This window comes from Acartia tonsa, chromosome 5, assembly GCF_053477335.1.
Source record: "Acartia tonsa isolate MP-2025a chromosome 5, ASM5347733v1, whole genome shotgun sequence".
Taxonomy (NCBI): domain Eukaryota; kingdom Metazoa; phylum Arthropoda; class Copepoda; order Calanoida; family Acartiidae; genus Acartia; species Acartia tonsa.
The window spans coordinates 33,305,521-33,332,513 of NC_137264.1; the positions used below are offsets into that span (position 1 = coordinate 33,305,521).

Sequence of the window (26,993 nt, forward strand, 5' to 3'; positions counted from 1 at the left end):
TTTCTAATGATCTATGCGTTATCTTAGATGTGAAGTTTCTCTATACAACTAGAGTATGTCTGTACACTAGTTACCTTCTCAGTTCAGTGAATCTTTTTTTGTATGTGGATTTTTGACAGATTTGAAGAGCTTGAACCTGTGATTGTTTAACTCTGTAAGGTGCGATAGGAGGGGGAGTGGTGGTATCCCACTCCCAATAAATTGAAATTTGGAAGGCCTTTTTACACCCCTAATAATACACCCTCTTTATGCTTAAATTTATTAGGATATCTGTAGAAAATACCAAATTTGATGTTTTGTTAAGAATAAATAAAAACAATATTTCATAATTCCGCTATTACTTTTTAAATGTTTTCAGGTTCAGAATATATGGTGAAAACTACCATCGAGTTGTTTGTTTTTAAATCACCAGTAGGAGATGGTTTAGCTATCAATGTACCAAATAGAAGATTCTTCTAGTAAGTGTGGTCTGCTTGTAAGTTAGACCTGTAAACTACCAATGCTAAAGTGTTCATGCCTTCCCGTTAAATTTTATTCTTTTAATTTCTATAAAGGATTCTTAAAAGCAAAGCATTTCTTTAATCTCCTTTCATACGTAACGGAAATCTTTTATACAGGGTGTTTTTTTTTAATAAGTTAAAAGTATTGCTTGATTTAACCCACTTGCCATTGACAGAAATTAATAATCTATATCTTAATTTCTTCATTGATGTGGGACATTTTGTATGAGAAAAAAATATTTGGCGATTTTCAACAAATTTTCAACCGGTTTTTCCAAAGTACCTATTTTTGGAAGATTTTTGGATCATGACAAATTTAAAGAGTGTGCAAAAATGCGTATATTTTTAAAAATCAAATTGCGCGGCTTGTGTTAATAGTAGAAAAATGTTACGCATACCGTTAGAATTGTCATAAACTCTAGTTTTTGGAAATATATGTACAAATACATACAGGCTATTTGTAGTATAGAAGCTAGATTGGAAAATGTGAGAAGTGTTGAAAATTTTAAGTAAGTTGGGACATTTTACCACGTAGCTCCTAAACTATACGTAGCACAGGAATAGTTCTTAAAAACCTAAAAACTAGAGTTTATAACGATTCTAACGATATGCATAATATTTTTCTACTATTAATACAAGCCGCGCTATTTTATTTTTAAAAATGTACGCATTTTTGCAAACCCTTTAAATCAGTCATGATTCAAAAATCTTCCAAAAACCGGTTTTTAAGGCAGAATTTGTTGAAAATCGCCAAATATTTTTTTCTCATACAAAATGTCCCACATCAATGAAGAAATTAAGATATAGATTATTAATTTCTGTCAATGTCAAGTGGGTTAAATTAAGCAATACTTTTAAGTTATTAAAAAAAACCCTTATTTATTTTTAGGCATGTTAACCTGTTTTAATTCATTTTGTCTCTTGTAGAAGTGAATTAAATAATATTAGCTTGGTCGTTAAAACTGTCAAACTTTGTATGGTAATTTTTATGCTTTGCAAAAACATTTTTTTGGTACTAGAACAGTTAGGGAGTTGAATCCATTTTTATAGAAGCAGAACTATAATCTATGATTATGGTTTGGACCCTCTAAAACTGTAATCTACCCTTCCACTTTCCCCTCTCTTGGTGAAGATATCTTCAACGCCGATACGATTTTTGAAATATAAGATTCCACTTTCAATAGAGGCGAAACTGAAATCATACATTCATGTTTACATATCAGCGTATTCATAAACATTGATTTCCTTATTTATATCGACATAATAGTAATGTATCATTCTACTTTCAATAGAGGCAAAACTGGAATGATACATTCAAGATAACATATCATATATTTTAATCAACATGGTAGAAATGGTACATATTAGTTAGTTTTTTTTATATATTTTTATTAGTTTGAAGTTTTTAAGAAAAAAAGGACCTAAAAATAAAGGTTGCTAACACTGAACATTTCCGGACCTTAATCGTTCAACGCTCCCCCCCCCCCACATATCATCTCGGCTCCTATTAGAGTTAGATGGCAAAAAAATTGTGCATGTTCCCTGTTAAACAATAAATTTCCGACTTTAAGTGAGACAAAGTCATTTTTCACTTACTTCACCCTTTCATTTAACAACTTTATTTTTTAAGGTCAATTAAAATGTTAAATGGATGTAATTATCTTATTTTTGAAGCTAGAACAATTTTTTCAGAAAATGTTTATCTTAAAGTAAAATTTATATTAGAAATCTCAAAACATAAATTTTCTTTTTCGTTGGCTTAACAACTTTGGGGACTTTTACTGAATTTTGATTGGTTGGTTTCACCACTACTATAATACAAAGTTGAACGATGTCTGCCTGTCTGTCTGTCCGTCCATCCATCTGTCCCTTAAGATCTCGGTAACAACTGAATTGATCTGATTCTACTCTTCAGGGTATATACCTATTGGTCCTGTTGTTTTAAGCTATTTTCTTGGGAGGAGGGACAACCCCAACCCCCCCCAAAAATGAAAATTCCCCCCCCCAAAAAAAAAAAATTCTGGTGATGCCAATAAATTATGGGCGCAGCACCAGAATTTTTTTTTTATATTTTTTAATATTCTTTTAAAAATAACCTCATGGGGCAAAGCCCCTAGAGGCTAGGGGCGAAGCCGCTAGTACTTAATAACCTAACCATTCAAAATCCAATAAAAGTCCCCAAAGTTGTTAAGCCAACCAATAAGAAAACGTTATCGTAAAACTTGTAATAAACAGTCCATTGTCCACCTCTCTCTCTGCTAGTTCCCAAAGTTTTTACTGAATTTTAATTGGTTAGCTTATTTAGTATAGTGTCGAAATGTTTCAACCACTGATGGCAAATTACAGTAGGGGTATTTTTGGGAGTGTACATCCATTTATCGGCTATTGTCTTATCCCTGGTGGTGATAAACTTGAATTAAAGTACCTAGAGGTTTTGGACCAGCTAAGAAGGTAATTTTAGTCCAATGTTCCCTACCTCCCTGGGTACAATAAAAGTTGTCAACAGGGAGAGAAAAATGGACGAAAAATTAAATAGATTATGTCTATAATAACATGAGAAATCATAATGAGAAGGACAGTAGCACCCTGTAATCGTTATCAGAAAGTCTTGAATGTCCATTTAAAACATTTGACGAAGCTTTTTATATTAAGAGTTATCTATAATACAAAGTAGAACGATGTCTGTCCGTCTGTCTGTCTGTCTGTCTGTCCGTCTGTCCGTCTGTCTGTCCGCCTGAAGCTTAAGATCTCGGCAACCACTGAACCGAATGGGCTCTACTCTTCAGGGAATATACCTTCTGGTCCTGTGGTGGTTTTAAGATATTTTCTTGGGTGGTAGGACACCCCCAACCCCCCCAAAAACCAAAAAATCCCCCCCCCCCCCAATTTTTTTTTTTTTTATTGCAGAAGATTTCTTTGGATTTTTTTTTTTGCAGGAGATTTCCTTGGGCCTTTTGCGAATTTCACCTTAATTTTTTTTTGATCACCTCTTGGGGCAAAGCCCCTAGAGGCTAGGGGCGAAGCCGCTAGTAACAATATAAATTGATAAGATACATATAAAATGTTATTGCTTCTAAGCGACATTTTCTACAAAAAGGGTTGGTAGAAGTCTGTATGTCTAAAAAAATCACTCTTAGGTTTGCAGGGTTCTATAACTATGTCTTTTTAATATGTTCAATCTTAGCAAAATAAGGGAGGGTTTAAATTTCAGTAGTACCCAAAGTTTTATAAACATTTGTTAGATTTATAAATTTGTTTACTTTTATTTAATCTTAATTGGTTGATGAAAACTGGCATTGTCAAAACTAAACAGCCAAGATTAGTTGTTTATTGCATCTGTTTTTCCAGTTTTGTTAATCCCGAAGGGGCGAAGGCCCAGTCTAACAAAACTGGTGTTCATATTACAACTTTTTACTTTACTATTTGTAGAAAAATGTCTATAATATAATACAATACATGGTTTCAAGTATGGATTAGGCGGGTCTGATCCAGCAGATATTAATAAGTTTCGTAGCCATACTGGAAAATCATAAAAAATCATGGCCAGAATGATGGACAGGCAGAAAAGTGAATTGTAGAGTACCATCACATTTTATTCTTTCTTAGTTAGTATCCAGAGAGGGAGGAGACAATTGAATGCTTATTACAATAGTACACACAGTTTTACAATAACGTTTTCTTATTTGTTGGCTTTGGGGATTTTTACTGAATTTTGATTGGTTGATTAAATTGTGTTTATAAACGTTTGAACCACTAATTTTAATCAACAGAAGGGGTTATTTAGTGCGTCATCATTATGGATGTGCATTAATTTATCGGCCATTGTCTTATCTCTTTAGATACCTGATATGTTTCATAATTTTATTAGTTAGCTTTGCTTAAGTGAAAGCTTTTCATTACATTAAGTTTTAAGTCTTAATATGTGTTATCTATAATACAAAGTAGCTTGATGTTTGTCTGTCCGTCCGTCCGTCCGTCTGAAGCTTAAGATCTCGGTAATTACTGAACAGATTGGATTCTACTCTTCAGGGTATATACCTATTGGTCCTGTGGTAGTTTTAAGCTATTTTCTTGGGAGGTGGGACATCCCCAAACCCCTCAAAAATGAAAACTTCCCCCAAAAGAAAAAATTTTTTTAAAATTTCTTTTCTTCTTTTAAACTTTCTTTTATGAAATTAAAAAGATTGAGAAACCTTACTTCTCCTGTAGGGGCAAAGCCCTAAAAAGGCTAATAACAATTTTTTTTTAAAAACATTAAAAAAGAGAAAAAATTTGAAGGTTTAAAAAAATATAAATCAATATAAATAAATATAAAAAGTTTTAATGAGTTATAAAATGTTATAAAATACAGAAAACAAAAAAATGTAAACAAATTTTTAAAATTCTCCATTGAAACTTTATGTAAAAAAGTCCCTAAAGGCTAGGGGCGAAACCGCTAGTCTATAATACAAAGTAGCTTGATGTCTGTCTGTCCGTCTGAAGCTTAGGATCTCAGTAACCGCTGAACCGATTTGGCTCTACTTTTCAGGGTTTATACCTTCTGGTCCTGTGATGGTTTTAAGCTATTTTCCTGGGGGCTGGGACACCCCCAATTCCTCCAAAAACTAAAAAACCACCCCCCCACAAAAAAAATTATTCACATTATTTATAAAATCTTAGTCACTGCTGAACAGATTAGGCTCTACTTTTCTGGTAATATACCTACGGGTCCTCCGGTGGTTTTAAGCTATTTTCTAGGAGTGTGGGACACCCCAACCCCCCTAAAAATAAAAAAATCCCAATTTCCAATTTTTTTTTGTAAACAAAAACCAGTAATTGGGTTGGGGGAACCCCACTGCACCATGGGGCGAAGCCCCCATGAACCTCCCCCCCTAAAAAAAATTATTGAGCTTTTTGTAATTTTTAAACATTGACATCTTTTAAGAGTTGTCGCACATATAGGTATTAAATAAAATTAACAGAGGAGAGTTTTCAATTTTTGTGTATATGGTGAACAACCTGGGTTTAATGTTTAAGAGGGTTGGCTTTCCATTACCTCATGGGGCGAAGCCTCTAGAGGCTAGGGGTGAAGTCACTAGTAACATATAACATAGGCCAAAGTCAAACTTTATCTGAGAGTGATAGGACAATGGCAGATTGGTTATCACACCTTTTTACATAAAAATGAAATGGTTTGACAAGGATAGTTAATATTTCATCGTCCTTTACTATTATTTACAACTTTAAAGAATCCTGAGATAAGAATTACCTTTACATAAATTCAATCCACCTACAATGAAAGCCAAAATAGACAGGCAAAATTTCTGAATTCTATTTTGTACTTCAGTTTGAATTTTCATTGGTTTGAAATAAATGCACATTTAAAATAATCTTTGTCTAAGAAAAGATAAATATACCATGCCTGATTTTATTTTACTTATTGGGCTAATTATTATCGCTGAGAGAAAAGTAAAAATAAGTATTTTCTATGTTGATTATTTGGTATCTGTGCATATAAAAGGAAACTGCATTATCCTCTTAGGAATTTTTTATCAATTTTGAAAATTTGGGTACCCCCCCCCCCCTCCCCCGACAGAGTCTGAATTCAATCTAAGGCAAAGTCTTGGTGAACTAGACTTTCCTTTAACCTATCCTTCCTTGCCCCGTCCAAACATACAAAGGCAATGGTAATAGAAGGGGGGGATTTAGTGTAAAGGGGAAGAAAAGGGCAAGGCGGAAAAGGTTTAATTTTTGAGTACTGTGGCCAGAGGTGTTCGTTGTTGGGTGGGTACTCAAATTTTCAAAATTTCAAAAAACTATTTTAGGTTAGTTTAGGTTTTAGTTCTCTCACGCTCCTTCCATGCGCTCCATCCACTTCAACCAATGAGAGTGTGATTCTCATTGGTGGAGTTTGTTTTAGCAAATAGCATAGCAGATTTTTTTTCAGATGCATATAAATAAGCTGAATGGACATTTTATTGTCAGTCGCCCGTGGCTTGTGGTGCAGAACTGTGATTCTGTTCACTGGTTGCCATGCTAGACTAATGAGGCTTATGTCTCCACTTACCCTCCCTCCGACCCCTCCCTTCCTTCCTGTCCAACATAATAATATTTTACAGAAAAATTATTTTGTTATTGGGAGGGAGGGTAACCAAATTTTTAAAATTGATAAAAAAAAATAAAAAAAGAGGAAATTACCAAGGAAACACCCAAATTTTTTTTGGTATTTTTTTGAAATATAAAGATATCTTAAAACTGATTGATTGAGCTTGTAAAGGAACCATTTGAGTATCTATGGTCAAAAAAGGTCTGATTTGTGAGCATTTTTGACCAAAATGTGGCCAAATAATATTGAAACATATAAAAAGGTAGCACACTTTAAATACTCAGTCATTTTTAGTAAAAATGGCTTATATAATTTTGAAGTGAAGAAAAAGGAGGAGGAGTAATAATTAATCCCTTCCTTCCTGTAAGCAGTTTATGAAAAAATTAAGGTTTGACTGATATAAGCCAAATAAGCAATGTTTTTCATTGATTACTTGTAAGTAATTTATCAAAAATAGCATAATTTGTTATATAAGCCAAATAAATAATAATTTTCATTGATTGCTTACAAGTAACTAGCAGCTTCGCCCCTAGCCTCTAGGGGCTTTGCCCCAAGAGATAATAAAAAAAAGGACTACTGTAAACAACACTGACTCAACAAAGCTGAACATAGATAGAGGTGTCCCACAGGGCTCTATTTTAGGACCAATTCTATTTTTAATCTACATAAATGATCTTAAAAACTTTACTGATTTATTTACCCTATTATTTGCTGATGACAGTAATTTTTTAATATCTGGTAAAAACTTTACAGAGATAAAACTGAAATTAGACAATGAACTTAAAAAGATATCTGATTGGTTTAGGAGTAATCAAATGAGCTTAAATCCTGATAAAACTAAAATCATGATATTTAATAAAAATGAAATTACTATTGATTGGAATGCTCTTAATATTAAGCTAAACTTTAACAATGAAAATGAATTTGATCCTGAGAAAATAAAAATCTTAAATTATGTCAATTCAAGTAGCAATATTCCTGCAATTAAATTCCTAGGTGTATTTATAGATCCTTCTTTAAATTTTAAATATCATGTAGAACATTTACGTAAAAAGATTTCTAGTTTCTTATTTCTTATAAATAGAGCTAAACATATACTGAATTTAGATAGCAAAAAAATGCTTTTTCATTCACTTATAAATAGTCATTTACTTTACTGTTTACCTGCCTGGAGTTGTGGTCTTCAATCTTCTATGGAACCATTAATTAAATTGCAAAAAAGGCAATAAGAATTGTTTTTAGCAAAAAACACATCTCACACACAATGCCTTTATTTTAAAAAAATGAATGTCCTTCCTTTACATGAATCAGCTAATTATTTGAAATTATTATTTATGTATGATTTTATAAACAGTAAGCTACCAAGTTCCTTTCAAGGTACATGGCTTCGCCGTAATCAATTACATACCAGAAATCTTAGAATTTCCTAGTATCATTTCCAAGAATTATGGAATAACTATTGTAATAATGATTTATTAACCCACAATCAATCAAGAAAAAAATTTATTAAAAATCTAAAATAATCTTTGTTATCAAGCTTAACTCTAGTGTGTAACAACCCATTATGTCAAGAATGTAGATAAATTTATATTTCTTTTCAATATTGTTTGAAATCTGATAAATTAATCAAAATCTATTTGTTGAATTTTTTTTTTAAATTTCTGTTATTTTTAAAATTTCTATTATTGCAATAATGGTGTGAGACTTGTATGCCCTAATCAATCCTTCCTATTATCATTTTCCTCTCCAATATGATCTTATTTATTGTTTATTCTCTTTTTTTCTATTTTTTTTGTCTTATTTATATGGCCTGTATGAAAACAATGTGTGAATACACATTACTGCATACTTCCTAGTTTTTAGGAAACTGCCATTTGGGAAGAAAATTTTTTTATAAATTATACATATCAATAAAATTTGACTGTATATATAAATGTATATAATATTCATTTAATTCATTTGATATTTTTTTGTTTTTTTATTCTATGTATGTACACCCAAGAATAATAAATCTAATCTAATCTAATCTACCCTGAAGAGTAGAATCCAATCGGTTCAGTGGTTACCTAGATCTTAAGGAACAGACGAACAGACAGACGGACAGATAGACATCATTTTACTTTTATAAGTAATTTATCCAAAAAAAGAAGCATGATTTTGTTTATTAGCAAAATAAGCAGTAATCTTGATTGAATGCTTATAAATAAGTTATCAAAAAATAGCATGATTTGGTATATAAGACAAATAAGCAATAATTTTCATTGTTAGCTTCAAAGAAGAAAAAGTATAAGATAGAATCCATGTAGAAGATTTTGCCTAGCTAGCTTGAAAAAAATTGGAACTTTTGACAGACCCAAAAGTTCATCTAGCTTTTAGTAAAATTGCATGATTACATACATTATCTAAGTTACCAGCAATAAAGAAAGATTGCTGGCCAAATTGACTTAAACCTCATCTTTATTACCAAATGAATTTCTGTTTCTTCTAGAAATTCATGTTTATTAAAGAAAGCTTTAACTTTAAAGTTGTACCATGAAAACCTTTTGAAAAAAAACTATGTTAGAAAAGGGGTCTTTAACTACAAGACTTGCTTTTGCTGTGCTGTGGCAATGTTTACATGATTGAGATCTTCAATGAATATCTGGGTGTCTGAAGAACTGAAACAATCAAATTGCTAGACACTATCCAAAAAAAATTTACTTACTTAGATCAAATATAAATCAAAAGTTGCTGTTTGATTCAACCATATCTGGAACAAGAACTTATAGATGCTGTAGGTTGGGGCTTATTGTCATCAAACATACCAGCTTCAGGATTATTATTCCAGTTAAAGTCTTGTGAAAGTATAGTAGAACACACTTAGAAGAATCTATACCTCCATATATTAAGATTCATATTCCCACACTGTTTTTGTTTTTAAGTGGAAAGCTTTACAGTAGTTTAATATAGAAGAGAACGTTAAATAAGAAAAAGTTACTTGTAGCAAAGGCAAATTATTACCCTTAAGGAACCATGCAAGAAATAAACCACTTTAATTGCTGAAAGACTTCCACGAGTAGACCCAATACAAAAAATTTGAAGCCTCCAGCTTCAAAAACAAAAAAGTTATAGACATTTCAAAATAATATTTTTAGTACATTGAAAATTTTGAAAGTTTTTCATTGCTAATATCAAAATTTTTATTATTAAAATACGTTGCCTAGAAAATTATAAGCTTATTTTTGGGAGAAACTTAGGATGCCAGTAACTGATAACATTTTTACAATAAAAACACCTTTCTTTATAGTCAAAATCAATAAAAAAAATTCAGTTTAATTTGCGTTGTATTGAGAGTAATGTAGCGTTAGAATGCCAGCCTTTAGGATTTCTAGCCAATCAGAAGTCTGAGTCCATGCTAAGTCTGCTAAACAACCAATTACAGCTGAGCATCTGTATTACTTACAATAGTTTCATTTTTTTCCGCTTTGATTTTCCGCTTTCAAACGCAATTTAAAACAAATTTTTTAAAAGACATTTTGACTATAAAAAAGGGTGTTTTATTGTAAGAATGTTACACAGTGGGATCTTTTGACAAAAAGCGGGACATCTAAAAAATTTAAAATCAACTTTTATCTATCCTAGGACCTAATAATGGCTATAAGTAGACAGCTAGAAAAGAAATTTTTAAAAAAATATTAATTTTTGGTGGATTTATGCCATTTTTAAAAAGGGCAGTGAAAAACTTCTTGTCAGTTTTCATGATTTTCCAGATTTTTTTACCCACTTTTTTCAAAGCAATAAAAAATACATTTATGTTCATCTTATAAAAATATTTTTTGGTTGAGGTACTTTTCAGATACCTGTAGAACTGTCTAATTAAAGAAAAATTTTAAAAAAAATTTTTTGGCATGTAAATTGACATTTTGTAAGAAAATTTCACCAAAAATAAAAAGATTTTTAACCCAAAAAATCAGTTTTCTCCATTTTAACCAGGAGGGCGGGGTTTTTGCAATAATAATATTAATATGCAACATGTATTGTGTATAAAACAGTTTTCAATATGTGCGCCCTCCCAGCCGTTTTTGAGTAATTAAGCGTTTTATATTGCATGACTTGAATAATTTTGTTCTCGTTAATTTCAAATTTACCCCCATTAGAGGGGGAAGGAGTCATTTTAGAGCCCAAAGTCATCTCTGCAATATTTTAACACTTTTGGAGGTGGATCTTTCTTTACTTCTGCATTTTTTGCCTCTGGCGAACCATTTCGCCGTTATTGCCACTATAACTATATTTGCTGTTCCCGTGGTTTTAATGGACATTTAAGGGATAAAGGAGTCGTTAAATAAAGATGCTTTATAAATACTTTTATTTTAGCGACTAAGTTTGCTATATTTCATGTTTTCTTTAAAAATTTGTATTTCTAACTGGTTTTGATCCAGCAGAAATTCAATTTGGGGGATTTTTTATAATACTTGCAAAACCTTGTATATGCGTGAGAGAGAAAGAGCAATATGCATTTTCTGAGAGAAAATAATATAAGTAATTATGTGTATATTCTTATACAAACTTTAAATAAAAATAACTACACTTAGAATAAAGGTATTGCACAAAATCAAAAGTGTTTTGAAAATTATGTTATTGTTGTTTATATCTGTAAAAAAAATATTTAAAAACATGCCTTACAAGTCTCCTATTTTACTTATTCTGGGCCTACCTAAAAATGCCGGGACTCGAACTGGGTGCACCTGCCACTATATTCTTGTTTACAAACATTGTTTGCATTGAAGAAATATTTACATAGACGTTGATTTTGTTAAAAAATTCCTATCCTAACCTAAGTTATGAAGTTTATAATTTTTCCAAAACAGCTAGACATAATTACCAAATGCAAATTAGAAGTTAACAGGAGCAAAATTTAAGTTATTTCTGAGTTAAAGCAAAAGAAATTACACCATTACTTCAAATACAAGCCTATTTATTGAAGTTTACTTTTGTCTACTCTTAATGTCCAAGTATTTGTCATTTGATCCCACTGTGTGTTATCAGTTACTGGCAGTCTAAGTTATTGACAAAGATAAGCTATTAAACTGTTTTTAACCTATTTTTGAGGGGAGGGTCAAAAATATACTAGGACACCTATAGAATCAGACTGCAGAGCCCAAATTTGAATTAAGTCCCCAATAAACTTTTTTTGGGGGATTTAAAAATTAATTTTTAGTGTTGCTGTAATCATTTTGACCAAAGCAAAAGCTCTTTTTTTACTTCGGGTAATATTGTGGCTTACAGAACATTTTTATATAATTCACTTTATATTGATACAATAAAAAAACATTACTCTGTTCATTGGAAATAATTTTTTTTCCCAAAACAATTAATTTCATTGATAAATCTAACATTTACAATAAAACAAATAATTCTGAAATCTAACCAATAAGAAGTCTTGTTTTATATAATTCTTTACAATTCAAAAAAAGAGTGTTTTCACAAAGTGACGTATTTCCAATGTAGTTAAATATTTTTTATTTAATTAAAATAAAAAGAATGAAAACCATACACATAAAAGATACATACTTTTTTAAAATTATTTTAAAAGATAAGTTTGAATAATCTTATTTTATAACACATTTGTATATGTGACAAAAATAAATTTGTTGTATTGCATAAACATTTGTTGTCATTTAACCCTTTACAGCCATTTTTTATGTTTTTAAAATAAGTGAGAGAACACAAACATGTTAATGTTGATTCGTTGATATATTATAAAGAATTAACTTTTTAGTGAATTTTTATAGTAAAATCATAAGGCCTAATTTTACTCTATACCAGAATACAATATTTATGAAGCAAAACACTCTAAAAGCTACAAATTTTACCCAAATAAAAATAAGGCCTTTTGCTTTGGTCAAAATGATCACAGCAACAGTAAAAATTAATATTTAAATCCCCCAAAAAAAGTTTATTGGGGACTTAATTCAAATTTAGGCTCTGCAGTCTCATTCTACTGGTGTCATAGTATATTTTTTATATACGTTTTAAAAATAGGTTAAAAACAGTTTAATTTTGCTTCCAGACGACGTACTTTAATAATGAAAATTTTATTATAAGCAATGAAAAACTTTCAAAATTTTAGTTATACTAAAATAATCATTTTGATACTTCTTTAACTTTTTATTTTTGAAGCTGGAGGCTTCAAATTTTTGTATTGGGTCTACTTATGGCAGGCTTTCAGCAGTTAAAGAGAGGTATTTCTTGCAGGGTTCCTTTAATAGTTGGTCTTCCATTTATTAATGAATTTAATTCAAAAATTTTAATAGAAATAGATTAATTTTAATTTGTTACTTAGCAGTTTATTAGAAATATATAGAAAATTATAGAAATATTTATCCTACAGTCAAGAATCAGATAACCTGTAGAGTCATATATTAGCACAATTGAAAAAGGATATCGATTTGGTCAAACTGGTCCTATAATCCATCAACTTAAAACTTAAATCTAGCAGATAAACACCTTTGTTTATTTTTTGTTATTTATGAATCATTCCAGTAATACAGCAAAGGAATTTTTCAACCATATGATTTCTAAAAAACTATCTTTGTCTTAAGAAGTGCAAATTTTATCTCTTTCCTGTCAAAATTTTTACATATTTCTACGAATAACTTAGCTAGATTGTTAAGAATTCTATACCTTAATGTTTAAGATCAAAAAGAAACCAAATAAAACACAAAGACAAGTTAACCAAATTCGAGTCAAATCACAACTGCTGCATTGATTTCACATTAATAAGTTTTTATTTTTGTTACAAAAGAATCTAAAAGTATACTGAGCACAATTTTCAGAAGCACATCTTATCTTCCTGTATTCAAAGTAGAACTGCCTTGTATATTTGTTAAATTTGGTGTTTTCACCTCAAATCTTGAAAATGAAATATCTGCCAAGAAGGAGCAGCTAGTATTTCGTTCTCAATGGATTCTAAATGACTCTTGGTTTTATTTGAACGCTGCATTGTCTGTTTTGGTAAATTTTTTTATACTTTAAATGAGTAAATGAGAGATTACTAGGGAAATATCAAAATGAAATAAATTGAACAAAAAAATTACAAATGTATACAATTGAATTAATTAATAAACGACTTTTTAAAAATAATTTTGAATACTCATTTGATACACTTTTCAAAGTATTTTTTTAAATAAACAAAACATCTTTTATATACGCTCTTTGTATGTTTTGTTTATTTAATTAAGAATATACAACAATGTTTAAATTATATATAAAATCTATGCTTTTTTCCACAATTGACATAATTTTAAAATAGTATGGTACATTTCTATTATGTCGATGTTAAAAAAGTAATGGAAGATTACAGAAACTTAGATATTAAAAATGTAAACCATGATTCCAGTTTCGCCTCTATTGAAAGTGGAATCTTATATTTCAAAACTCGTAAGGGCGTTGAAGATATATTCACCAAGAGAGGCAAAAGTGGAATCTTACATTTCAAAAATCGTATCGGTGTTGAAGATATCTTCACCAAGAGAGGGGAAAGTGGAAGGGTAGATTACAGTTTTAGAGGGTCCAAACCATAATCATAGATTATAGTTCTGCTTCTATAAAAATGGATTCAACTCCCTAACTGTAGAATAAGACAGAGATGAAGATTTACAACTTTGTGTAAACAATAGGATAATCAGGCAGGGCAGGGACAGTGCACTGCAAATCATACTACTATCGAAAGTTAAAAGATGTATCATGATCATTTATTGTCAATTGTCTTATCACTTAAGCTCCCTGAAGATGATAGATGGATGGATTTTATTACCTTCCAACAGTTAGTATGGGATCATTTTATTACACTTTATTCATTTAAAATAAATATTTGCCTCGCCCATAGTCTAAGGGTGTTATCCTGGTAAAAATTATAAGTCAAACAGATAAAAAAATATTTTTAAAAATTTATGTTCAGAGTTGATATCTTATAGTTTATTTATTGTACCAGCAAAGCTGATTTAAACAATTTCAACAAACATAAATCCTAATATATAAAGTAGTAAAAGTTTTTTGTCTGTCCCGAAGGATCTCGCTAATCGCTGAACCGATATTGTTATCCTTTACTGTGGAGCTTCTTAAAGGTCCTGGGAAGGTTTTAAACTATTTTTGGGGTGGGTGTCTTCACCCCCCTCCCCTTCAAAAAATATAATTTTTACTCTTTTAAAACTCAAATTTAAAATAAGATGAGGTCGACTTTTCCCCTCCTATCTTAAGTGCCCCTAGATGCTTCTAGGGGCGTAGCCTCTAGTTAAAGATAATGTAACAGAAACAAAGATGGCTGCGCTATTATTTACTAAGTATATTTGCGATAACTTTTATTTAATAGATTCTTCCAATTTTTAATAATTACAAAACAGCCTGCTTTATTGCTTCAAGATCCATATAGGAAATAAATGTCTACATATGAGCTCAAGTTTTCCAAGGAATAAATGTTTAAAACTCATAGTGCTCTAATAATCCATAATAAACTCCCATTGACCAGAACAATATGACCCATTATTTTACTGCTTGATACTAGCGATACGTGCGTAATGTGGTCAGATATTGAACTAAAATTTAACAGTTACCTAAACATTTTAACCCTTTCAGGACGATAATTTGAAATAAAAAATATCAGGATTCTAAAATATTTTAAAGAAAGAGGAAATACTTTAATACTTTAAACAGGGATAGGACAATGGAAGAAAAAGATTAATATTTAATCTAGCTAATAGCGGAATAATTTTAGAACGCCACCTCTAGTATATTTATAACAATAAACATACTATACAATAGGCACTTTAGACTTTATTAGCAAACGTCGATGTTTGAATTTATATTTCATCTAATTTCTAAGGCACTTTTAAAACTTACTTCTATTTATACTACTATCTATGAAAATCCTGTATTTAAGTAATTTTGTTTAAACTTCTGAATTAAATTAATTGAATACTAAATGCTTTGTTTATGTTCGTTTGTCTAAATTTCTGATTTGTTTACTAGCTTCGCTTTTATGTCATCCCTGTTAATTTTTAAACTTATAACTATAACTTTTTAATGTTTTCAAAGTATCATTTACCTACATTTACAGTGAATAAAGATAGATAATTTGACATTTAGAAATAGATGGAAATATAGAAAAGTAAACAAAAAAATAGTTAAAAACTAAACGGATAGATGGATAGATTGAGAAAGAGAAGAAAGAGAGAAATCAAACATTTCAATGATTTGGACGAGAGAAAGTTAGAGCCAGAGAGAGAGAGAGAGAGAGAGAGTGAGAAAGAGAGAGAGAGAGAGAGAGAGAGAGGGAGAAAGATATATATATATATATATATATATATATATATATATATATATATATAGAGAGAGAGAGAGAGAGAGAGAATTAACACATTTAAATGATATGGTGGCAAAGATAGAAAAATAAACAAAATAAACAGATAGATAGATAGATAAGTAGATAGAGAGAGAAGAAAGAGAGAAATCAAACATTTGAATCATTTGGGCTAGGGAGAGTGAAAGAAAGATAAAAAATGGGAGAGAGAGAGAAATCACACATTTAAATGATTTGGTAGCATCAAGTAGCAAACCCAGGGATCTAAAGGGATAAGCTAATTGATTAAAAAAGATATTGCATCTCAAATAATGATAAACAAAAAAACCTTTTTGTTTTGGTTTATAGTTTTGATTACGAATAGTTTGGAACCAACCAATTAATAAAACCATAGTTTTTGAGCCAACAAATAAGATAATGCTGATATAAAACTTTGGATCCTAGTGTTATCTCCAGTCCAATGTCCCCTCCCTGTGCAAACAAACCCGGGAACCAATTAAAGCCTTAACTACTGTGCATGATTAATATTGTTCTTGTTACCATTCTGACTGACAACCATTTTTCATACGCCAAATTCAGGGAGGGAGGGGACATTAGACTGTAAATTACACTGGTACTAAAAGTTTTATGCATGCTATTTTAATCGTTGGCTGAAAAACTTTGGGAAGTTTTATCAATTCTAATTGGTGTCAACAGTTTTCAACTGACAATTTTTATGTACAGAAGGAACATTTTAAGAGTAATCATTAGGAATGTGCAAGAAATTATCGTCCATTGTCTGTTCCCTTAAGATCCCCGGGTAAATAGATCATTTAAATCTCTATAGAGTAACAAATCAAAGAAGGGGAGCTGAATATTCATATTCAGTGATTTCTTGCAAGGAGGGAGGCGAAATTGGACATTAATTTATACTGTTCCACTCCATTTCTCCATACTCTCTCCTGGTTTTTCTCAAAAAAATGTTGAGACTACATAAAAATCTTAATTGGGTAATAAAGCTTACACTGCACTGTCAAAACTTTCCTACCAATAATTTCATCTAAACATGTTTAAATTTTGTTTATCATACTAGGGTTGTATATCAATTTATCGTCCATTGTCTTATTCCTTATATACCCTTTCAGAAGAGAGATAACTTAAATCCACTTCACATGGTTTAAAACTCGGCTAAGACCATTAATAAGCTTCTAAGTAAATACGCACATTAATCCAGTTCTTGATGAAAATAATTATAATAATGTAAATCATGGATCTAAAAAAAATATTCATTTATGGATATTTTACTATTACAAATTTAAATGGTTGAAATAATGATTTTTGTCTCAGGATCATTAAAAAGGTAAAGTGTTTATTTGTCATTAAATGGTATTTTTTTCATTTGATGTTCTTAATAGTTAGCTTCATTTAAAAAGATATATAAGACTATTGGACCAAACAATAATATGCTCATTTAGGACTTTATGACGAAAGTCCAGCGTTGGATATATAATAATATAGTTCTTAAGTTTATAAAAGCTGACTCTAAAAATCAGATAAAAAAATCCTTGTTAATCCCCATGAAGGGAGTAGACAATGAAGTTTAGATTAATCCACAAACCATTTTCCCCCACAATATTTAAAATGAAACTTTTACAGTATTTAACACTTAGATATTGTGGCAAAGATAAATTTATTACCAATTGACATTTCCCTGTATGTTTCTTTACTCTAGCAGGGAGTAAGGGGACATATGACTGTAAATTACGTTGGTACCCAAAGTTTTATAATTACATTATCTCATTCGTGGCTTATTGAATTTTTATTGGTTGGTTTAAAGTTAATAGTATCTAAAACTTTCAATTAATAATCTAATCTAAAAAAGGGATAATTTTGTTTATCATCATATTGGATTGATGGATATCAATTTAACGTCTATTGTCACATCTCTTAGGATCCCTGGCATGCTGGAGGCTTGTATTGACGGCGACACGCCCCCTAATGCGCCAACCACAAATGACATGGAAATCAGGTTGAAATGATATGCCAAGCATCCTTAAGTCACAAGTTTCACAGATGTCCCTACAATGAAGTAAAAATAAAAAATAGCTATTGGTGTTTTTAAGATAAGCAAAAATAAACTGATATCTGTTTTGAAACAACTGACCTACAGTTTTTGGACGGAATTCTTGCTTTTGTGGGATTAGTAAAGTAAGTTTTTGAGGTAAGGAACCGAAAAATATAGGTATCTAGTTCTTAATCTAAAAATATTTTTAAAAAACATTTTGTTATTAACTGAACCCAATGATTTTTTAAAATTGCGTAAAGCTTCACTTGGGGTCCGGAATGGTTTTAGACTTCATTATTTATATCAAGTCTTTGGGTAGGTTTTAGGCTATTTTTTCTGAATTAATTAGTTGATTATTAGTCCCCAATTTAAATATCCTACAAAAAAATATTGGCTGTTTTGTAAGCTTGTGCTACATCATATGTATATGGAATCTTATTATCCACATAGACAAATAACCAACCTACATCATTAAAATACACAATTACAGTAGAATGCTGATAATAATGGGGATATTGTATCCACGTATTTATACTTAATGCCATCAATTATTAAGGTATATTATCGTATCTCATCCATTAGAAAAAAATATACCTGGTATAAATTATATCCCACTTTCTACGAACATAAAAATGTACAATCATAAGATTAAAACTAGTTTTTAAAAAAAATTAAATTAAAGTTTCCAGAGTCTATAGTAACAATAACACATAAAGATATTTTTGGGGGGCGATAGATTAAAGAAAATAAGAATTAAGCAATCTACAAAACTCTGTATTCAGACCATTACGGATATTGGTTTCAATATCTTAAATTGTCAATGTTAATCATATGTATTCTCTAGGTTATTAATTCAGTATGTACCATTTATATTTTACTGTGTTCGCTGAATATATGAACGATAAATTGATTTACACAATTATGACTGATAAGAATCTGTTTATGGTGCCTATAAAAAATTACGTCATACAATACAAATGACCAATGATACAAACTAAATTACCAATAGCATGCCAGTATATATTTTAATTCACTAATGGTAGGCCAATAATTGGGGTTCAATATAATTGATATTCCAATGTACCATCTCCCCCTGATATATTTGAAAATATGAAACAATAGGTTCAGTCATTAGCAAGAACTTATTAGCAAACTTACATACTTCAATAAAAGATCTTGAAATTTAAATGTCGCACAATCAATAAATATAGAAATTCTAGATAATCAATCACATTATTGGACCAATATTATCACAGTAAAAGAACAATACGAACACACAATTGGTTAGACAGTGTACACATTTGATACTAAAGTGCACTGAAGTCAAAGATTTTCGAATTGGCTAGGCTCATTCTTGGCTTGGTAAAATTTTAGATAAATTCGTTGTGAATAAATAAAAAATGTTCGTCTGCTAGAAATTCCTTTATAAGTTTGACGGATTTATGTGTGTCTGATTGACCATCTAGGATAATAAATCTATTGTATCATTAAATGATCAATTTCTGGGAGGAGAAAAATACTGCTGCGCTGTGATTAACACCATTTCAAACTTTTTATAGTCCTCAAACATTCAAAAATACCATTAACCTTTTTTTCTCATGGTAATTTAAAAGTTTATTCAAATGATGTTTTGTTTTAGAGGTTGTTTGTCTTTTAGAAGGTTATTTTACCAAAAAGTAGTTATTTAGATCAAAAAACATAATACATCTGTTCGTCGTCGTAAAATTAACAAGTTTGAACTGCGTCATATCTGAAGAAGTTAGAAATATATTTGCATTCATAGAAGAAGAAAAAGAATGCCTTGGCCCAACAGTTGCAATTCATTAACTTAACGCCCACCTCAACTAAAATTTGGAAGGTCTGTCTTTCCTCAAAGCCCCCCCCCCCACCCCCCCATCCCCTACTGAGAAATTCTAAACACGTCTCTGTATGAACTTGTCAGAGATCTTAAGAGATAAGACAATCAATGATAAAATTATGTACATCTCTAATGATGATGTACAACATTACCCCCTGTAGAATAATATTAAAAATCAAACATTTTAAACAATGCTAGTTTTAAATAACAAATCAAGATTTAATGCTTTTAAGTCAATGAATGAGACAATGAGAGAAAACATTAGGTACCAATATATTTTATACTAGTGGCTAGTGCTACGCCCCCTAGAGGCCTCTTCTAGGGGCACTTCAGGAAGAGAGAGTAGAATTTGATTTATTATTTTAGATTTTAAAAGAAAAAGTTAAAAAAAAATAATTTGGGGGGGGGGGGGTAATTTTTTCTAGGGACGATTTCTCTTAAAAGGGTGGTGGTACCCTGCCCCCAAAATAGTTACAAACCTTCCCGTGACCTATGAAAACCTACCATGTTAAGGAAAACCCGATCGTTTCAGCGGTTAGCGAGATCCTTCGGTACAAACACACAGACACACAAACACGTAGACAAACATCCTGTTACTATAGTATAAGGATTCCAACTTCCACTTTCTTCCTGGTGCCTGCACAATTTAGAAAGAAGATTTTTACATGCTATGCTAACATATCTACACTTCAAGCTGCAGAGCAGCTGTACTACTAATAATTGAATTGTCAATGGTATATATATAAACACTGCGCCGGAAAAAATGCAGTGAGGGAGGGGACATTGCAATTTAAATTATAATGGTACCCAAAGTTTTATAAACATGCCCTCTCATTCTTTAGCTCAAAATCTTTGGGTACTTTTATCAAATCTTGATTTATTGGTTTAAATCTATACTTTATTTATAATCAATGAGTTTTTTCTTGAAATCAGCGTCTATTGTCCTATCCCAGCAGATCCCTGGGTCAATTGTGGCGGAAATTTGTTATTTGTTGCGACAATTACAGCCAGCGTCTTCAAATATAAACCATAAAGTTCACTAATTGTTACAAATAATCGCCCGGAGCATAAACCAATGTTATTATTTGAATTATGAATAATATCTTAGAATAGTTTTCTAGAAAATATGCGATGAATCACGAATTTTTTTAATACCATATATCATACTAGAATCTAGGGGCACTTAAAGAGGGGAGTAGAGTCAACGTTCCCCATGTTTTTAAAAGAAAATATTTTTTTTTGGAGGGGGGGGGGGGCAATTTTTAATTGGGAGGGTAAAGATACCCTTCTCTTACATAGTTAAAAACCTTACCTGGAAGCTGTACTGTAAAGGAGAACCAAATCAGTTCAGCGGTTAAAAAACCGCCTAAACAAATGCAAAGCTTGCCTAAAATAGAAAAACCTTCAAACGCTCAGACAGAAATCTTTACTACTTAATTTGATAGGATACTGTTTTTTTGTTACTTTTTAGCGAAGCAACTCTATAGTTTAAGTTGTTTGTACGTCCCCCATGTCGGAAATATTATTTTATTGTTTGCTATTTAAAACAGACTTATTTTGAGATTGTTATAACCTGCTATTTATATAATTCGAATGGGGAGGAGTGGGCAGAAAATTGCACAAAATTGTCCAAAGACTTTGTTTTAGAAATTAAATAGCATTAAACCATACCAGTAGTGAATTTTTGAAACGACCTGTTTTACCTTCTATACCACAAAATTGTTCTATGATATTTGCATCGATGAAACCAATCTGTCTCATTGAAGAACAACACAGAGCAATAACTTTTTGATCATTTAGAATGTGATTATTCTTGGGGCTTTAGATTAGCAATACGTCTTTTAGGAGTTGAGTTACTCACCTTTACAATAGCCTTAAACTAACGGTTAGTCCTTAGGGAGGGAAAGGAAATTGGAATATAAATACTGGTACTCAAGGATTCCTAGATGCGTTGTTTATTGGCTTAATAACTTGGAATATTTTTATTAAGCTTGTAATATTCTAAAGTTCCAACCAATAATTCTAATCTCTATGAAGGATAATTCAGTTTAGCATAATTGGGGATGTATAATGTATATCAAATCATTTCCATTTTCTTATTCCTTAAGGTCATTATTATATATTTATTAAAGTTTCTTGAAAACTTTATGAATTGCACAGCACAAAGTATACAAATGTTTGCTGGGTGAATGTTGGTCCTCGTCTGATGGTCTGATGCGTAGTTGAGTGGTTACAATTTTGTCAGGATATTACCTAACCATACAGACCAGTAATATAGGGATAGTTAATTTTACAATAAAAACCACTAAAATTACATCTTTTAATAATAATTTGAACCGGTTATGAGCTATGTTGAAAAATCATGTATCGTATCGTATTAGAGAAAATTGTTTCAAATAACAAAATAAATATCATAATAGTTATTTCTCGCATCGTATTATAAACGGCTTTCCGTATTATAAACGCGGATATAGAATGTACAATTATAAGATTAAAATCAGTTTTTTAGCCCCGAGGTGCCGAAGGCACGGGTTAAAAAAACTGGTTTTAATCTTATAATTGTACATTTTTATATTCGTAGAAAGCTGGATATAATACGATGCTAGACATAGTTTTTTTCGTATGGATGAGAACCGGTTCCTATCCACCGGATTCGAATGAATACGAGAAAATTTTTAAATTTTATTCTTTTTCTTTTTATTATCCACTAAAAGCTGTCTCCAATGCGATGCGATGAATAACTATTAATTATAACCCACAACCAAAAATTAAATAAACAAAACATTTATCTATCCATAAATCCCTGATTACAAACAGACTTTAAAGCATTTAAGAAGTTTAATGAATGATAAACACTCGTTGAATATGTTTTCCGATGAACTGAATTTAGTTTCCGAAAGTGTGCGTAGCTTTCGCGTCCTATCTCAATATTTGCTACTCGTTAAAAAAGCTTCAAAAAATCAAAATTTTAAAAATTTAAATTTTTTAATGTATAATGTATAAATCGTTTATACATTAAATCGCTTTTCCATTTGACCGGAGTCGCTGAAAATAGGGTCTGCAATAATTGGGTTATCTGCTGTACACTTTAGGAAACTAGGGCTCGAATAGGAAATCATTTTCAGCTGATCTGTTTTCCAGTATCTAGTGCTATAATATGAACTTTATCGTATTGATATGTTTTCCAGTATCGATTAGAACCGATCAATATCCGGTGGATTTGAACCTGTTCTCATCCATACGAAAAAAATATGTCTAGCATCTTATTGTCTCCAATTTTCTACTAATATAAAAATGTTTATAATACGATGTGAGAAATAACTATTCTTATATCAAGTGGAAAAATGTTAACTTTATCGGATGCATATGTTTTCTCGTATTTAGTAGTTTAATATGAACATTATCGCATGAAATATCTTATAAAGCATGGCTTGTGATTGGTTGAAAAAAACCTACATTTAATCTTACAGTTTATATCTGCGGAAAGCTGTTTTTAATCAGGTTATAAATGCGATAAAATAACTATTATGATATTTGGAAAAATAACAGGCATACGATAAATTTATTTTATATGGGTCAAACCTTACCTAAATAATATCACCAAATAACCACGAATAATTAAATATCTAAATGGTCAATTTGATGATTACTCAAGGAAATGATAATACACAGGGAGGAAGGGAACATTGGACTGTAAATTACACTGGTACCCAAAGTTTTATAACCCCGAAACTTATTAGCTTACTGAAATAAGTTGGCTGCTTTTATTAAATTTTGATTGGTTGGTTTTAAACTAGTAGTGTCCATATTTTTATGTTTGATTATAATCTACTCATTTTTATAGATCATTGTCTTATCCCTTTAGATCCCTGTAAAATACAGGAAAATTGTTAAATAATTGCAGGATATCATTTCAAGTTTTTGTTTATGAATGCAATTTTTAAAGTCCCTACCAAAGAAAGTATTCTCTTTGAAACAAAGCTTTTCTATAATTTTGTTTGTACACTGCAACTTTAGTTCAACAGGGATAGTTGGATGCTACATAGCATTTTCTTAACTTGATATATTTAAAACAAACTTAATATGAAATTGAACCGAAAAGGTCTGAAGGTCGATTTGAACAAGAAAAATAGAATAGTAGCCTAGGAAACGTCATAAAGCGATAATTGACGGAATTATAAACTAGTGTTTTCTAATAAAGTATACTTCAAATGGAGCAGCAATATTGCTCACACTTACTAATTTAACTGCATGTTTTTATATAGAGTAGCATACTAAAATTATACTAAAAGGATGTTAAAAAAACGATCGCTCACAATTTGAACCACCTTAAGTACTTTAAATCTTGGAGATAGACCCCATAATGTTTAGAGTTTTTAATGGGGCACGTGAAAACCATTCTAAAGACACATTAACCAGATTTCTAACTCAATCTCTGCCAATTTGGCATAAAAAAGACATACCCATCCAACTTTGAGGCATGGCGGCTCTCTCTATTCCTAGTTCTTAATGTTTGCCTGCCAGATCTTTCATTTTTATGCCAAATTGGCTAAAATTGTGTTAGAAACCTTGTTTGGGAGTCTATAGAAAGGTCTTTACATGTCACATCAGAAATTTCAAACATTATGGGGTATATCTACAAGATTTCAAGTACTTGAGACAATTTGTTCTTTTTGAAAAAAGATAAATTTGTCCTAATTTGTAATAAAATATTCACTTTCGGCGTGGGGCAAATTTCTCTGCAAGGGCTAGGTCTTGAGCTCTAGTGCTCTGGAAGGGTGAGTAGATTCAAAATTCAATATTGTTTTTTCATTGTTATTGCTGTGGCATGAATTGTATTATTTTTCATTAGTCTTGGACCAAAACTGTAAGGTTTATATTGAAAAGGTGAAGCGATTGTTTTTTTTTCACACCCTTTATAAATGTAAGACAGTTAAACTGTTTTTAACCTATTTTTTTTTCATATATCAAAAATATACTATGACACCAGTAGAATCAGACTGCAGAGCCCAAATTTGAATTAAGTCCCCAATAAACTTTTTTTGGGGGATTTAAAAATCAATTTTATATGTTGCTGTGATCATTTTGATGGAAGCAAAAGCATTTTTTAGTTTGGGGTTAAATTGTTTCTTACAGAACAATTTGATGTGATTCAGATTATATCAATACAATAATAAAAACTCTACTCTGTTTGATGCAAATAATTTTTTTCTAAAACAATAATTTATATAGAAGAAATTTAACATTAAAATAAAACATATTATTCTGAAGTCTGAACCAATTACAAGTCTTGTTTCATTACAGTTTTTTACAATTCAAAAAAAAGTGTTTTTTCAAAGTGACTTATTTCCAATGTAGTTAAATAATTTTTATTTAATTAAAATGAAAAGAATGAAAACTATACACATAAAAGATACATCCTTTTTAAAAATATTTAAAAAAATAAGTTTGAATAATCTTATATTTTATCATATTTGTATATGTGACAAAAAAAAATTTGTTGTATTGCGTAAACGTTTGTTGTCATCTTTCACTATTTAACCCTTTGCAGCCAATTTTTTTTGTGTTTTAAATAAGTGATGGAAAACAAGCACGATAAAGTTAATTCACTGATATATTGTAAAGAATTAAGTTTTTAATGAATTAATTTAGATGAAATCAAAAGGCCTAATTTTACTCTATACCAGAATACTATATATATGAAGCAAAACACTCTAAAAGCTACGAATTTTACCCAAATAAAAAAAGACCTTTTGCTCTGATCAAAAAAGACCACAGCAACAGTAAAATTAATTTTTAAATCCCCTCAAAAAAGTTTATTGGGGACTTAATTCAAATTTAGGCTCTGCAGTTTAATTCTACTGGTGGCATAGTATATTTTTGATATATGTTGTAAAAATAGGTTAAAAACAGTTTAAAACCCTATCTGTCATCTTACATTTATAAAAGAGAAATAAATAATAAAAATATAAACCCACCCATCCTAAGGCGAAGCAATCAGAAGCTAGTAGCACAAAATCAATCATTGTATAGACTGCACATATGCCATTGGAATGTTCTTTGAAAATTTCAGCTGTAAATCTTCAATAGCAGCCGAGAAAATGGCATTTTGACTGACTGACAAAAGGAATTATGAAATAGTTTCGCTACTAAAAAGAATAATAAGTTTATGGGAAAATTTTAGTTAATAAATTCATGGGATTAAGTGAGAGAGTTAATGTGAAATGTTAGAAAAATGTTAAATAATAAGAAAGACAATTAGATAGATTATAGACAATAAAGGTAAACAAGGAATATAATATTATTAAAAAAACCAAAACAAAGCATTTAGCAATTGGATGACTGTGTGTTTAAAGCAATAAGTAACAAATGTTTTACACAATTATATTTATGAATCAATGCGTGCACAGGGTTTGTTAGGGGGGTGTAAACTTTTGAGGGGGTGCGGAAAAGAGACAAGATATTCCTACTAAATTCAAGTATTAAGGGGGAGGGGATGTTGAGTTGACAACTCTCTGAGTCTAGATTCCCCCCCCCTCTACCGCACGAGTATACTTTACCTAATATCTACTTTTGTTGAATGCCAATTAGACGATATAGTTTTATTAAACAGTTTAATAATGATCCTATAAAAGCTATCCGTTAATAACAAACAGATGACCATATGCTAATTAAAGAAAATCTTCGCATTTTGACGGAGGGAATATAAATTCTTTTACTATGAGAGAATTATAATATAAGGAATTATAATGAAGTGATAGTTACATGGATCTTAATGGATAAGACAATGAATAATAAATAGAAGACCTCCGCAATGATGATAAACAAAATTACCCCTTCTATAAAAGAAAATTATAAGAGACAAAGTTTTTTTACTACTAGCTTGTAGCAATCAATCCTTAATTATTGAAAAAAATTATACTCAACGAATAAGAGAACGTAATTAGATAAACTTTGGGCACCAGTGTAATTTAATCCATTATCCCCTCCCTCCCTGGATATTTATTGGGAAAATCTTTTATAATACAAAATTATATTGGGGGGGGGGGGGGGGGGATTTTATAATATGCTAGGGAAAAACTTAATTAGAAAAGAGAATAAAGAATTATTCAGATTAACTTGCAATATTTGGACGGTTCAACCAATCCCATCATTTTATTATATAAAGC

The 26,993-nt window shown here is 30.5% G+C and overlaps 2 protein-coding genes across 11 annotated transcripts in view; both read right to left on the reverse strand.

The window, feature by feature from the left end:
• LOC145319967 (uncharacterized) overlaps positions 1 to 1,437 on the reverse strand; it is a 274,659-nt gene extending 273,222 nt beyond the window's left edge. Inside the window, exon 1 of the mRNA XM_080162380.1 lies at positions 1,419 to 1,437. The gene's annotated coding sequence lies outside the window, so the exon portion shown is untranslated. The remainder of the gene's footprint in view (positions 1 to 1,418) is intronic.
• The window catches only part of Rrp45 (exosome complex component Rrp45), a 350,250-nt gene that overhangs the window by 285,379 nt on the left and 37,878 nt on the right, over positions 1 to 26,993 (reverse strand). The window contains exon 1 of one of the 10 annotated variants that reach the window (XM_080162370.1): positions 1,411 to 1,448. The exons of the other annotated variants lie outside the window; for them this stretch is intronic. Coding sequence (XP_080018496.1) covers positions 1,411 to 1,413 — 3 coding nt within the window. The 5' untranslated portion in view covers positions 1,414 to 1,448. Of the gene's footprint in view, positions 1 to 1,410; positions 1,449 to 26,993 lie in introns of those variants that run through there. 10 annotated transcript variants of the gene reach the window in all.